Source organism: Schistocerca piceifrons, chromosome 4, assembly GCF_021461385.2.
Source record: "Schistocerca piceifrons isolate TAMUIC-IGC-003096 chromosome 4, iqSchPice1.1, whole genome shotgun sequence".
Taxonomy (NCBI): Eukaryota; Metazoa; Arthropoda; class Insecta; order Orthoptera; family Acrididae; genus Schistocerca; species Schistocerca piceifrons.
In genome coordinates this window covers 251,471,977-251,488,074 of record NC_060141.1, presented here as the reverse complement: position 1 = coordinate 251,488,074, position 16,098 = coordinate 251,471,977, and the positions used below count along the sequence as shown (strand labels likewise).

Below are 16,098 nucleotides of genomic sequence, written 5' to 3'. Positions count from 1 at the left end.
AAAACCGAGAACGTTTTATTCAGACAGGATTGTAGTCTGTCTCCGACGTTATTTAACCTGTATATCAAGCAAACAGTAACGGAAACCACAGAAAAATTTCAAGTAGGAATTAAAGTTCAGGGAGAAAAAATGAAAAGTTTCATGTACGCCGATGACATTGTATTCTATCATTGAACTTGGAACAGCAGTTGAATGGAACGGACAGAGTATTGAAAGGAGCATATAAGATGAACATAAAAGAGCAAAACAAGGATAATGAAATATAGCCGAATTAAATCGGATGAGTCTGAAAACTCATGCATGGACGATAAACAGTTTAGACAGCAAGAGAATATAAGATTCTGAAATGGAGCTACAGACGAATGGTGAACATTAGAGGGATGCATGACGTACCTGATGAGGAGGTGCTGAATAGATCTGGGGAGAAAGAAATTTGTGGCAGAATCTATCTAGAAGAAGGGGTCGGTTGATAAGACACATTCTGAGACGTCTAGGGATCATCAGTGTAGTGCTGGAGGGAAATGTGTGGGTTAAAAATCATAGATGAGGACCAAGAGCAGATTCAGATGGATGACAGTTGTTCCGAAATGAAGAGGCTTCTACAGGATAGAGCTGCATGGAGAGCGGCCGCAACCCAGTTTTCGAACTGAACACCACAGTGGCAACAACTCTATATGTATTAGCCAACTTGACTTGGAATTTTTGTTTATTAAACTCTTACATTCGATTTCAACAGCATCAGGTTTCGCTACTAATAGTGATGCACACTGTGCACATACCGTGCAGATGGGCGCCGCTTTCAGCCTGGCACCCCAAGCGGTCGCTACTAATTGTGACAGGTTCCGTACAGAAACCTCACAGTTATGGCGCCTCTGGCGGCTCCCCTCGCAGTTTGGTGCACCAAGGAGTGGCTTGTGTCACTTGGACCACAAATATGCCTTACTGTAAGTCTGGAAGCGATTGTTTCTCTCTTTCGTATGCAAACTCACAAAATAGTAGCATTTCAGTGGAGCCTCGACATTGCAATCCATTCCATCCTCGCCTCCAATCTTTTGACAAGTATCTGATGAGGTATTGTACAAGCCCTAGTGAGAGATGGTGCCACATAGCGCGACGCTTATCCAGTTCTGCACGAGAGCGGCGTTGCTCTCATACCAACAACATCCCGCCCGCCCCGAACCGAGAAACGTCCGCCCCAAGTAAATTCACACTATCTGCAATAATGCAGCGAAGTCTTGTAGAGTTACAGCGAGAGTAAGCTACTTTCGTGTCCTTAATCAATGTACACATTTTATTGCGAATGATTCATTAAAGAGGCAACCAATGAGTGGGCGAGTCTGAATTACAGTGCTATCTGTACTGACTTCATACAAGTATCCTTGTGATCGATTTTGAATCCTAGTGGTGGTGTGACATGTGTGGTCCAAATAATATCCTGAAGAACGACAAACGGCTCTACGAATTGTCCTTTATTCTTTACTGGTTTCGGTCGTAACGACCATCGTCACAATACATCTGAAGAACCTCAAAGCTACAACCTGCTTACATAACTATACTTCGAAAACAATGACTCTAAATGGCATATAACTAGCCTCACTACAGCTCACAATAGAAAATGAAAGAAAATAGCATGGGGACTGGTCATAGTGTAGTCCCCCCAAATAATAACGGGTGGACCACCTGGCATCAGAATCAGCTAGAGCAGTGGCAAACCAACGATATTATAACTCCCCCCTGCACCTGCAGCGACCATACCCAGCTAACTCTGAACTAGTCGTCGTTAGGTATCACTTCCGGCACTGACACGATACACTACCGCCACACGAGCAGAGAAAACTGAAAGGTGAAGTCTTGGCAGCTATGGAAGTCGAGCTCCCCACTAGTGACCAAGATGGCACACCCACCCCTTACTACCAAGGATCCATAGGTGAGTATAAATTTGGCAACTTACCCTCTGCAGCACCACACTCTGTAACAGACCGCGGTGGGGGAACATTGTTTCAGTCTTTTTGGATGGCGTAGCTGCTCTCCTGTCTGGGCTTTGTGGGTTGTGTCGGCAAGTGAACGAGGCAGGAGTTTGTCGAAGATGTGGATAGCTGCAGAACGATGGACGGATTTCAGGAAACCTCTTTATTGTTACATAAAGTTGAAGCGTATACAGGCGTGCACTGTCATCCATTAGACACAGCCTAGTATCTATCCTAGAACAAGTAGTTCGGAATCCCGCACTTGATGGAAATGTATTGAATCTAACAGCAACAAGCAGACGTGACCTTCTTGAGAAAGTCCACACCGGAACTGGTGTCAGTGATCTTGAAACGGTTTTGGCAACAATGATTACCAAAGTCTAATGAATAGCTAAACAAACCAGAAAGATGTGTATCTACAGTAAACTGGATAAAGAATCAGTAGTGTCATATCTTAATAAGAACTTGAAAGATTCAGCATAGGGCGGGAAGATGACACTCTAGATAGATATGTACCAACTATAGCAGTTCATAATAGGAGGGACCTTCCACGGTATACAGCCACACTAAAGAAACTTCTAAAGGAACAGAGACTGCTGCATAACAGGTGTAAAACAGATCATAGTCTGAAGATAGAGAGATGCTAAATGAAACGTGTTTGGCTGTAAAGAGAGTAATGCGCGAATCCCTCTACATAGTCAAACGATCTTTCACAAAACACAAAGTAATTCTGGTCGTATGTAAAGGCTGTCAGCGACATCAAAGTTGGTATCAAGCCCCTAGCTAATGAGACAGGTACCGAAAGTAAGGGTAGGAATGCAAATGCTGAAATGGTTAATTGTTTTCAAATGTTCTATTACAAAGAGAAACCCACGATAATTGCCCTAATTTAATCCTCGTACAACTGAAAAGACGAATGAAATCAGTATTAGTATCAATGGTGTTGAGAAACAGCTGAAATCGTTAAAACTGAACAAAGCTCCAGGACTCGATGGGATCATTATCAGATTCTACGTTGAATTTGCGGCTGAATTGGCCCTTCTTCTAACGATAATCTGTGTTAGACACCTAGAATAAAAAAACGGTCCCGATAGTTGGAACAAAGTACAGGTCAAGCCTGTACGCAAGAACGACAGTAAGGGTGATCCACTAAACTACCGTCCATACTTGTTTTAGAATCTTAGAACATAATCTGATCTCTAATATAATTAGGTATCTTGGAGAGACCGACCTCCCCATACCAAGCAGCACTGATCGCGGAAACATCGGTCATGTAGAACCCAACTCGTACTTTTCTCACTTGATACACTGCAAGATCTGGATCAAAACCGTCAAGTAGATGCAATGTTTCTTGATTTGACTCAGTATCGCAACGACGTCTATTGTCAAAAGTTCGATCATATTGAGTATCAAGTGAAATTTGTGACTGGATTGAGGATATTTTGGTAGGGAGAACACAGCACGTTATCTTGGATGGTGAGTCATCGTTGGATGTAGAAGTAATTTTGGGTAAGCCCCAGGGATGCGAGTAGGGACCCTTACTGTTCATATTGTATGTTAATGACCTTGCAGACGTTGTTAATAGTAACCTCAGACTTTATTAAATGTCGTGCTGTGCTAATGCCTTCCTGTTTAGATAAAAATGCATTAAACCCATATGTACACATGACTGAATCAACTTGCCGTCTCTCAAGGTGACAGTTTTTTAGTCGACAAAGCGGATTTCGGTTTCAAGATTAAGACTAGTAAACTATGACAACATGCCACTATGAGACTCATGCTATTGTCCTATGTCCTACGTGATCGATCTCTTTAGCAATTAATGCTCAAAAATTTCACTTTATCCATTTTATTTTATTTGAGGGATACACCTTTGATTCCTGTTAGCTTTCAAAAGAAATTATTCCACCGTTTCGTAATAGTTCAATAAGTTGTGGTTGCAGTATACTAACACGGATGGTTTACAGAAAAACCGGACTCTGGTAGAAGTCGACCTGGGGGAAAAATCAACTTGGATTTACGAGAAATGTATGAACACCTGATGCAATATTCCTCATAAGACTTAACTTAGGTTAAGAAAAGGCAAACGTACATTTATAGCATCTGTAGGCTTAGAGAAAGCTTATGACAATGTTGTATGCAATACTCACTGAAATTCTGAAGAAAGCAGTGCTAAAGCACATGGAGCGAAAGACTATTTACAGCTTGCACAGAAACCAGACAGCAGTTATAAGAGTAGAGGGGCATGAAAGGAATGTAGTGGATAAGAAGGGAGTAAGGTAGTGCTTTAGCCTAACCCCAATGTTATTCAGTGAAAGAAACCGAAGAAAAATTTGTGGTAGAAGTTAAAGATCAGGGATAAAAAATAAAATCTTTACCCTTTGTAGAAGAAATTCTAATTCTATCAGAGACAGCAAAGGATCTGGAAGAGCAGTTGAACGGAAAGGAGAGAGTCCTGAAAGGAAAATACAAGATGAATATAAAAAAAAGCAAAACATGGATAAGCGAATGTAGTCGATTTAAATCAGGTAATGCCGAGGAAATTAGATTAGAAATCGAGACACTTAAAGTAGTAGATGACTTTTGCTATTTCGGGAGCAAAATGACTGAAGGCGGCTGAAGTAGAGTGGATGTAAAATGTAGACTGCAATGGCAAGGAAAACGTTTTTGAAGATGAGAAATTTGGCAACATCAATTATACACTTAAGTGATAGGAAGTCTTTTCTGAATATCTTTGTCTGGAGTGTAGCCACGTTCGGAAGGCAAATATGGACGAGAAGCATTTTACACAAGAAGAAAATAGAAGCTTTAGAAATGTGGTACTACCGCAGAATGGTGAAGATTACATGAGTAATCATGAAACTAATGAAGAGGTACTGAATAGCTTTGGGGAGAAAAGAAATTTGTGGGACACGTGACTGAAACAAGGGCTGTGATGATAGGACACAATCTGAGCCATCGAGGGATCACCAGTTTAGTATTGTAGGGACGTGTGGAGGTAAGAATGAGATGAATACAGTAAGCAGATTCCGATGAATGTGGGTTGTAGTAGTTATTCGGAGATAGCACACGATAGAGTCACGTGGATAGCTATATGACACAAGTCTTCGGACTGAAGACCACAAGAAGAACACAGTTTTCGTTGCAGGAAGAACTGAACGCAGAGTCAGAGTCAACAATAAAACATAGTTCCATTTGTAACATCCAGTCAGTGGTCCATGCCATTGCCTGTAATCAGAAAAATGTTTTCCTCCTTCCCCATATGTGGGTATTTCAAACCCACGGTCAGTGCTCAGTTGGAGGTAGACGATTGTCACCTAATGAATTAATGGATAAATTGTCTGTATGCCAATAGTCTTGTGTGACAGACCAGGCCGATCCATACCTGCGATTAGAGGTAGATGAGCAGTCACATAGGATAACATATTAGTCATGACACTTGCACTGCTATAACCTGCTTCCGTTATGTCTAACTTGACACAATTTCCCAATGGTAGCTAGTATATGTGATATAGAGAAGTATCCTTTGCGCTTACTGCTTGGACACCAACATCATCATCACAGAGACTACAAGAGAGCAACACATTAATAACCTACAGATACTGTTACGGTCGCTGAACACTTAACTGTGCGAAACAATCTAGTCCCTAATGCGGAATTATTGTAAAAGTGCGATGTTTTTGTTCTAAGGTGGTCAAAACGTGACTGAAGTCGTCAATTTTAAATTCTTAAGCCTAAGAATATATGGAAGACTTCCTTTCAAGTATGACTTGAAGACCTCGTGTAGAAACTAAATGCTCATGTCTTACCTCTAAAATTGTTCTCCTCTCATACTGAAATGCAAAGGCTTCTTTGCTTTTCTTACTTCCACTTTATTATCTTGTATTGTGTTACAATTTGGAGCAACTCCGTGCAATCACCCAGATTTCTATTACGTCAGAAAAGGATGGATAGACTGTGTGTCGGAATTCTATATCTGGTACCCTTGTACATATATTTCTACGTGGGTTTGTTGTTGATAAAATTGACTTAATTTCAGTAGTCCAGCAGGCTTGAAAATAAAGAATTATAAACCAAGCCTCCAAATTCACTCACACTATTACTCCCAATATTTGAGAAAGTTATTCAGCAATGTGTTATTCATTCGTATGCTACCTCCCGATTTTTCGTGTTTCTTCGATTATTTTGCACATGAATTTTCTGACTAGCATTTTTTATCCACAATCATGTAGCTCTGACGTGTATGTTTCCCAGTAATTTGATGTACAAAAAATTACAATGAAACATATAATTGGAACAAGATGACTTAAAATGCTAGATAAGTAAATGTAGTTTCTACCAGTGGAGCATCAAAAACGTAGGGCGCAATTTTAGTAAAGGTGTACCGAATCCCACTAAAATTCTCGTTAGAGCTTGTAGCCTAAACCATTAATTTAGAGTATTTTCAGAGGTTTAGTAACGTAATTCAGATTTATTAAACCTGTCTTTTAACTGTTAGTTTCCAAGTGGTTTAGCACGTCTCTTCGTGTGACCTTGGCGGGCCTGTGGCATTGACTTTCTCGCGGATCGTATTAATTACAATCGAAATAACCCATGAATTAATAATCATTTGGGATTAGAACTTGTTGATCAACTGGAAATCGATGATACTAACAACGATTTCGACGAGTTAAAATCATGTTTAGCCCTCGATATGAACCGCTACAAAATGTTACCGTGTAAAATCCGAAGAATTCTGTGGATAAGGAGTTCTGTTATTTCCAACAAAGTATACTCACAATACACATCACTGCACTGATTACAAGTCAGTCCTGGTAACTTAGTGATACCCAGAGAAAAGACTGCACGTCTTCAGAACTAAGATAAGACGAGAAATGAACTTTTGGTCAGTATTTCCGTTAAAAAATGAATTTTAAGGCTAATTGATATTAGTCACCAATGCTGAAGGTGTGAATTCTGCAGTTTACATTCGGAAGAAACTAAAATATATTAAAGAAATGTTTTCATTTAGTACTGCAAAGTTTTTTGAACGGGAGATAGATACAAGCAAGATCGTAAAAACTTGGGATTTTAACTATCAAGAAATAAGTATTCTGTAATAATTGTTGATGTTACAACAGTCTGAATTTTACGTGTACTTGAACATGAACGCAAATGAAAACTAACCATGCTAACGTAATGTAAGACCATTAAAAACAGAATCTTTGGGGAAACGGCATATTGACATTGTCGTTATAAATGTTAATGCAGACTGGAAACTCTTTGGCTGTAAACGGACGTCCCTTTGAAATTGAAAGAGGGAAATGGAGTTAAAAATCTCTGTAAGTAATATTACCAAAAATCAGAACTAAGAATTAATAAACTACAATGCTGGAACTAAAACATGCTTGTACACCGATCGGACTATTACTCCATAAACAATGTAACTAAATACGTGAGTAATATTTAATGGTCTTGCCTTGGAATAAAAGCGCAGTCGTCCATTTCTGCCACGAAGAAGGTTAACGGTTTCTTCACATCTCTTTTAACATGTACAAATATGTCTCGCCATTACACCGTTCTGAGCCATTCTTCTTGAAGTGGCAGAAATACTTCATCTAATTACAGATTACGTAAAAAATTATTGAAGCACTTTTACGAAACCCCGTAGTTTTCTCCCATTGCGATAGAATATTTCAAATTTGGGTCACATTGGCTCCAAATTTCGCCAAAATTCTGCCCAATGACATTGTGGACGTGCCACATAATGCTAAGGTGATCCGAACCCTTCTTGCTCACTTCTCAGTCCATCGTTTGCCTCCTCACCGATGGAGGTCAGAACCGCGACACCTGCCGTGGAAATCACGCGGTTTTCTTATTGGTTGCGGAAGGAGACACTGCCACTCAAAAAAGTCTTCAAGGGGTGTTATAAAAGGCGTCAATGAAACCGGCCCTTCCCTTGGGGCGTTGAAACCCACGCGTTTCGCCGTCGAAAACGACAGTTGGCAGTGCGATGACCAACAGTACGACTAGTTTTGACAACGTTAGACGCTGTTGTCACCCCATTGGCGTTACAACCCTTGTGTATGGACACCGTGGTCCTTCAAACCGACTGAACGTCATCTCACCGTTTTGGAGTGTGTTGCGATATAATTTTCGTTTTCGTACGCATGGTAAAACCACCAGGGATCATTCAAAGCCGTTCGCCAAGATCTGAATGTGAATGGGTTTTATTTTCGGCTCTTCTGTTCCGTGCCTTCCTGTGGCGTCATCACGTGGGGATGCTACGAAAACACATGCGTGAATAAATTGACAGTTCGGCTATACTCTCGGAGCCATCCACGCTCCTATGTTAAGAATTTTAAAAATGTACCTATGAGTAACTTCAACATAAATTTAGTTTCGTACCTGCGCTAGCACCTGATCTTAGGCAAACCGCACCTAAGGATTATCGAAGGGGTTGCCTCTCCCTCAGGCGCTAGAAAAGCAGCAAGACTAAATTGTAACCTTAGTATCCACAAAGAGGCCTTGACAAAAGAACCAAGTGCTGTCTCCTCACCAATATGCCCAGTGGTGTCTATGATGTCAACGAGACATTATGTTTCGAACACCTATTACTTACGCTGCAAGAGTTCCAGATACATCACGAGAGGCTACCGAAACAAAATATAGTTACCCTTTGCTCTGGACATTGAACATGTACATCAAACATGAACTGAATCACCGTCAGAATTTACATGCATGATCCCATGTCTTGGCTTGTATCTTTGGCAAAACCCATGAATGGACACCAGCAGTTGTGAAACAGCAAATGTTTGTCGTCGCAGGTGATCAGTCCATGATAATCTGCCACTGGAATCAGCTAGGTCTGCAGCAAACCAATGTCACGACCAAGCTGCCTTCACTTCCGGGAGCAGCAGATACTTTCAGCGGCCATAGTCAGGTGGCGCCACATTGCACATCCACTACTATCTCCTCAGGCGTCACCAGATACTGATACAAGTACTCACCTGTTTCACTGCCAGTGGTGTGTCAGTGCAGTCGCTCATTACTCACACATCAGGCCTACAGCCACCGTTCTGCGATGATAACGAGAGTGCTGTTCCACTCACCATCTTTCTTCACTCGCACCCTCTCGATCTTTGCTCACGTCGTAACTTGTCAAACTAAATACTATTTTAGCATGACTAGGCTCGAACAGTAATTCTACTGCCTGTGTGATAGAGCCCAGGAGGGCATGTTATTGGAGAAGTAAAGTTTGTGTCAGCAACATCACAAAAGTTAAATTGAAAAGGAAACATAATACTTGCCGCATAATCTCTGTTGATACGAGTATTAATGGAGCAACAGAGTTTATTGACTCTCTGCATTCTGCTACTTACCGGAAATTTCTTTTTTATTTCTTGAATCAATAAGGAAATTCGAGGTCTTTGTCTTGCTCGCCACATTTTATTGCAATTTCGCTATGGTATAGAAAAATAAATGATACAGTGGTAAAACTAAGGAATAAAAGAAGCATGCCATTACACAGAGTAAATCGCATTATGAAAGGAAAAAAGTTTATCTCTTTCACTAACCATGGCATGTTATCTCTCGAAATTCGCTAGACATGTTCAAACTGCTTCAGCTACTTCCTACATAGTTGCACTGCATTTCATTTTTGTTGTTGTTTATAATGACTGTGTTTTCGTTTCTCCTGCTTCTAGTCTTTTTTGTAACCCTGTGGTAACCTTTTCTGCTGATTGTTTCTGCCTCTTCGCTTACTCACTATACAAGGTCCAAAGTCATAAGGTAATATCATAATGTAGGTATATCTATCTACAAGTACCCCTAATCTTCATCCTTTCTATACGTGTCTTTCCTATTGAAGTAATTCTGTCTGACTGAATTAAATAAATGGCATGCCTCCTCTAATCTTTTCCTAATTCCTTCATCCATTATCATTTCTCCACGGACACTTATTTTAGAAACCTATTCTACTAGCTTTCCATCAACTAAGGTACTATATATCTATTTTCATTTCTTTCTTTATCACGGTTTTTGTTTTTCCAGCATTCAAGTCAGTTCCTTTCTCATATCATTCCTACACATACTTAAAGCATCAGACATTACTTTAATGTGCTTGAATGATATTTATTGATGTGTACATCCTAGTATACAGCGTAAAAATGCAGTGTTGTGATCAAACAACCAAACGTGTTCGTTGTCCATGGATGCAGCTCTTCACTCAATTTCCAGGGAGAGCAGTTCGTCGCGAGCTGCAGCGTAGTCGCTGTAGATGTCTGGGCTGGAGTACTCCTGGAACAGCTGGTCGTAGCTCTGGTGGTAGTTGTACGCCAGCAACATGGCAGCCGCCGCTCTAGGGTACAGCGACTGCACAGAGAGAGATAGCACGTCACTGTGACTTTGTCTGTCTCTGTTACTTATGCCTGATTTCTCTCTCAACAAAAACAAAGCTCAACGACGCCAGAGTTAAAACTTCGAGCACATCTAATAAATGAGAGCAAAAATTGTGAACAGGATGTTAGAAGACTTACAGAAAGAATGAACAGAATGGCAAGACTTTCACGTTTCAAGACTTCCCGTATGAGGAGAATAAATAGACTCTGATCCAAAAATTTCCCATTTACAGAAATTAATAAGTAACACTAACGATAAGAAGCTCTTCTACAATATAACATTATTTTAGTGGATCGGGCTTCTGAATGGTTTGGTGCATCAGCCACATCTTTCTCTCAAATGGCAATTTCTTCTCCTCAAAGTACCACCCAGATAGAATATCCCCAACAATATGTTCTATACAGGGTGAACCAAAATTTGCACACACAGGGGACCCATAGTAATTTATTGTACACTAAAACCACAAAAGGATCTGCAACAAAATATTGTCCCAGATACTTCTCGGTAGAAAGTGGACGTTGAAAATACGCTATAATCACATTATAATAAACGTCTATACGTAATATCATGTAGCTGTGATGGCCTTTTAGTGCATTCCGTAGAGTTTCATGGTTGAAGAGCTCTATTCAGGGTGAATGTGTAGTTTTTTTAAATTTTAGGTTCCTTGAGAAGGTAGCATACTTCCTAATAGTTGAGAACCAATACAGCAGGTCTTACACAAAACAGGTATAATTATTTAACAGCACATCAGGAAATCTAACTTGGAATCTCTGTACTCTAACGCAAAACTGTACCCACTACAACAGTTACGTGATAACTGACGACTCGCTTGGCTTCCATTCTCTGGCGATGCGGTAACTGTGTTTATGGGCCACTGTGTGGAATTAGTATTAAATCTCAGAGAACAACGTGAGTAAAGGAAACATTTCCATACAGGGTGATTCAGTCACCTCTACCGCTGTCGTTTTATGTAATCAGCATTGATATATCTAGCCTTAGAAATCCAGGCACAAAATTTTCAAATTCTCTCGCTCGTTGCCCCCAAATTATTAGTCCTATTGAAAAATGAGCAGTAATTTACTGTAGGGAATTTCATTTAGTTTAAGTTCGTAAAGGAGGGCGTTTTCGCGTTATTCAAGAAAAACAATTGAAAACTGACCTTCAAACGCACCTCACACTCATTCCTCACTAATCAGGATTTACAGTGTTCTCGTGGCAGTCAGATGCTGAATGATTTACAACAGAAACTTTGGCAAAGGAGAAAATTCGTTTAAGATTTAGTTCTCCCAATGTTACGTAAAAAGAAAGAAGAACATTTTTGGTGGAGGAACTGATGCAGCAACCAAACACTGACCAGAAAGTAAAGGCGTGAAGACTTCGATTCACAGGACATGGGGCTTGCCTGCATGAACAGCGTGTAGCCAAACCTGCAATATTCTTGAACAAATAATAAACAGCTAATTCTGTTGCAAAAAGGAGGTTTATTTAAGCCCCTCTGGAATGTGTTTAAATAAACCTTCCATTTTGCAACTGTCTGCTTTATATTTTATTCTCAATAAAATTTGATCCTTCGGTTGCCGCTCCATTCTTATAAAAATTTTATAACCTGTAATGGTGTAAAACCTTAAGAAATTCGTTCTCTTGGCAGGCTCAGAAAGTGCGAACTGGATGAAATCGCGAAAGGTCTACAACAGCTGGGGCCCGTATCGAAATAAGTCCAAAGAGACCAAGAGTCCAATTAGTGGAGATCGATTCTACTGTCGACACAGTCTTCAAGACCGATAAACACTGAATAAGTAAACAGATGCTTTCCTCATTTCCTTCTCATTAACTGGTGTCCAGATTCGATCATTACAATGAACTTGGATCCATCTAACAACATTAGTCACGATGACCGACTTCTATTAACTCCCAATCATAATGGTCAGTACGCCACTGCGGCCTGACAGGGCAGTAGATGGAACCTGATACAGCGACTAGAAAAGCGTACAAGAGGTAAAATTGTTCAAGTATTCACAAAGTCTAAGAGCTGTAATATAAAGCCGTCACACAAAACAGTCCATACAACACAACATAATCGTTCATCTTCCAGACACAAAACAGGAGAGATGTATTTGATCTTGACTTTCCCCACTGTAAATCCTGAAGTCCTCACCGTCACCCGGCGTTCCTCCATGATAGCCGGCAGCTCGGCAGTGGCGTTTGAGATGCCGATGTAAGCAAAGTCGAGGATCCAGTCGTGCAGCCGCTGCAGCTCCGGTGCCACTGTCTCCGGCAGGTGGACGAACGCCTCGTCCAGAGTCCAAATGCCGCTGTCCCTCTGCTGTCCAGCACCTGTTCTCAAGTTCCCCTGTGAAACATATCGACACACTGATGAGTTAAGGCTATTAAATTGCGGTGTATGATTACGGCAGAAAAATGGTAGTGCACAACAGAATCGGACAACAGTCTCTTACTTGTGAATTGAAGTGTTTCGTGGATCTCAAGCCACCCTTGACAGCAGAAGAGAAGTTGCGGTAGGCTGTGGCCAGCACTGGCAGGATGTTGTCGAATGAAGCATTAAATCCATTCTGGATGCTGCTAGCAGTGTATTCTATGCCCTCCTGCATGTTGCGAATCGACCTGTAAGTCCACCGGGCTGCGTTGGCTGTCTGGAAGCCGATTCCGTCCGTCATGTTGGCAAGGTAAGAAGAGACAGCAGCTATCATCATCTCCTTCATGGCTGTCCCATTCACGGAGTAGTATGCTATGCTGGGAGCAGGGATGATCCGTGTCGAATTCACGAAAGCTTCCTCCAGTGAGGCTGCGTCCCCTGTGGACAAGACCATACTCTCTGTATGCAATATAGCTTCCCACGTCTTGTCGCTCACATTTCGATGAGTATTAGCGGTCGCAAGATAAATGCTATCGGAAATTATTTACTTAAAGGTGAAGTATTCACATACAGATAAACAAAGGATGGTTGAGAGATCCCACAGTGCGCGCAGTAACAATGCCATGGCCCGATTTCGATTTTGATACAACCGGATATTTGTCAATTGAAGGTTCATAGATGGTAGGTTACCAGCTTCTCTTTCAGGTCCCGGTGGGCCATTCAGTGCTGACTGGCCAAGATCTCTCAGCAAGGTATGTACACGGTAGTAGGTTGCATATGGCTACAGTCACTGTATATTAGACAAAATTTCAACTTTACCTAGCATTATTAATAACATCGAGCTCCAACCACTTCCTATCAGTTCTCTACATGACAATGCTCTCGTTGCCTTTCCTCTACTTATCTATCTCTGACATTTATTTCATCTTAAGTTTCACTGACATACTACACAATTCTGTTCCACCCAATGTGCTGTCTGCCTCAACTCCCGACGCACACTCTCTCTGACTTTGATTCACACTTTTTTCTTTCTTTCTTCTTCTTTTTTTTCAAGCAATGGCGTTCCAGTCCTAAAACTTGGATTGTCAGGACTACAATGTTCGATGAATGCACGCCTCCCAAACAACCCGCAACTCTGACAAAAAAGGTCTGTGGTGGTTGAGACAGGGTGCCTTTGGATCATCAGTACATGACGTGGACACAACCAAGGAGAATCCAAGTGTTCTCTCCATTAAAATGAACCAAGGGGAGAATGCACTCTGGAAACTTCTCAAAAGAACGATTGGGTGCAAGCACAAAGGCGCATCAGGATAACCAGTGAGTCAGAGTAAAATCCGCATTCATGAACAGTGGTGCTTTCTTTCAAAAGTCTCCCAGACATGCAGCTTTAGGTTTTGTTTGGTTCCCCGAAATCCCATAAGATCAATGCCAGACATTTTTCCATTCTCGCATTCTCTACTAATCCTTTCTTGTGCTACACCTTCAAGCCTCGTTTATTCGTCGTCGAAACATAATGTTCCATCTTTTCATTCTTGTTGTTGTAACCTAACCACTTCCTCGTTAAATGCCATATCATCATCTTCAATTAAAATTATTGTTCACAGCTATCATTGTTGAGGCTCTCTTCTAGGACCCGTCTATGATAAGATGCTTTTAAAACTATGTAAGTAATGTTGTGGAGGAGGGATAATTATTAGAATCTTAATAGGCTCAAACGTTTCAATGAATTTGTGCCCCATTCTGCGCTGCTGATGAGGAGAATGCGTTGAATAGCGTATGTCACAATATTACCCTACAGCATAGTTTTACTGAATGATGAGTCGATCTTTGAACGACGTGACATCATAACTAAATATAAATGGCAAAATGCAGTTTGCTTCTGGATATAGCTTACCTGGAGAGACGGTAAGGCAGACGGCTGCGACGACAACAGCAAACGTGGTCTTCATGTTGAGGCTGTAGGGCTCCAAAAGTGCCTCTCGCTAGTCTTCATTTCCTATATATAGCAGCCGGCATTCTATAGCTTGATACTGTGAACGTCACAAATGTTTTCATTAAATTAGTGAAAACGTTTAATTATCTCTCCCTCGGGATATGAAATCACTTAAGATTAGATAAAAATACTTGTCCTTCAATTTTTTATCTGACATTTTCTGCTGCTGATAGTTTCCTGATAACAGTCGTGCCGACATACATATGGTTATCATTAAACTCCATCTGAATTGCCAAATGGAAAAATAATGCTTATGTTATCTGACAGACATATCCGTATGAATGAATTTTAAACTGAATAACACCGATTAGCAACTTGTTTGTAAAATATAGAGACAGTGACGCATATACAGTGAATGTCATCAGTCGGTTGGTTTGATTATGTAAGAAGTCTAGACTTGCTCTGAAAGGGATCGGTCGAGTTACCAGCTGCACTTCAGCACAAATGCTGAATTGTTCCTGATCGAGCATATCGATCAATATTCGTTCATCGTTTTTTATGTCTCGAACTTGACAAATACAATGCTACATCTCTCACAACGGGAAGATCACAATCCCCTCAAATGTATGACAGTTTTGCGCTCCCTATCTTACACATCATGTCTTAACTTTTAGAGCAAACACAACAACTGTACATGTAAGTATTTACCTCTACATACATACGCCGCACTGTAATGTACAGTTCATGGTGGAGATTACCAGGTACCACTACTAGAGAATTTCTTTCCGTTCTGTTCGAAAACAAAGCTTTGGAAAAACGACTTTCTATAAGCCTCTGTACAAACCGTAATTACCTGCACATTTTCTGGGAAGTTCTTAGTGAAATATACGTTGGTGGCAATAGAATCGTTCTTCAGTCGGTGTCAAATATCGATTTTTTAAAGTTCCACAATAGTACCTTGTGAAAAGAAAATTGACTTCCCCTCCAGGAATTTCCATTTGAGTTTACGAATCATTTCCGTAATAAGAGCGTGCCGACCGAACCTACCGATAGCACGTCTAGCAGCAATCTCTGAATCGCATCTGAATGTCTTGCTGTAATCCCACCTGAAGAGGAGTCCAAATAATAGAGCAGTACCTACGAATAGTTCTCATTAGTGTTCTGTAAGCCGTCTCTTTTATAGACGAGCTGTACTTACTAAAATTTTCCCAATAAACCGTTGATCATTCGCCTATCCTATTACCATTCTGACGTGCTCGTTTCATTTCATATCGCTTTTCAGCGTAACGATTCGGTATTTGGTCGAGGTGGTTGTGTCAAGTAGCCCACTACTAACGCTGTGTTCAAAAGTTACAGGTTTGTTTTTCCTTCGCATCCTCATTAACTTATGTTTTTACAGATTGGAGCAAGTTTCCACACATCACACCAACTGTAAATTTTGTCTA

The 16,098-nt window shown here is 40.8% G+C and overlaps 1 protein-coding gene across 1 annotated transcript; it reads right to left on the bottom strand.

The window, feature by feature from the left end:
- Nucleotides 1-10,133: 10,133 nt before the first annotated feature.
- Nucleotides 10,134-14,669, bottom strand: LOC124795766. Its single transcript, XM_047259851.1, has 4 exons — nt 14,615-14,669; nt 12,803-13,158; nt 12,502-12,696; nt 10,134-10,319 (listed from the first exon to the last, which is right to left on the bottom strand). The coding sequence occupies exons 1-4, from the start codon at nt 14,667-14,669 to the stop codon at nt 10,170-10,172; spliced, it is 756 nt and encodes a 251-aa protein (XP_047115807.1). The 3' UTR covers nt 10,134-10,169.
- Between the last annotated feature and the right edge of the window lie 1,429 nt (nt 14,670-16,098).

What these genes read in the sequence shown, in the direction of transcription:
- LOC124795766 (XM_047259851.1), bottom strand. Translation starts at nt 14,669, where the DNA reads ATGAAGACCACGTTTGCTGTTGTCGTCGCAGCCGTCTGCCTTACCGTC. An exon ending in CGAAACACTTCAATTCACAA is followed by an intron (nt 12,697 to 12,802) that starts GTAAGAGACTGT and finishes TATGTTTCACAG; the next exon opens with GGGAACTTGAGAACAGGTGC. An exon ending in TGGAGGAACGCCGGGTGACG is followed by an intron (nt 10,320 to 12,501) that starts GTGAGGACTTCA and finishes CTCTCTGTGCAG; the next exon opens with TCGCTGTACCCTAGAGCGGC.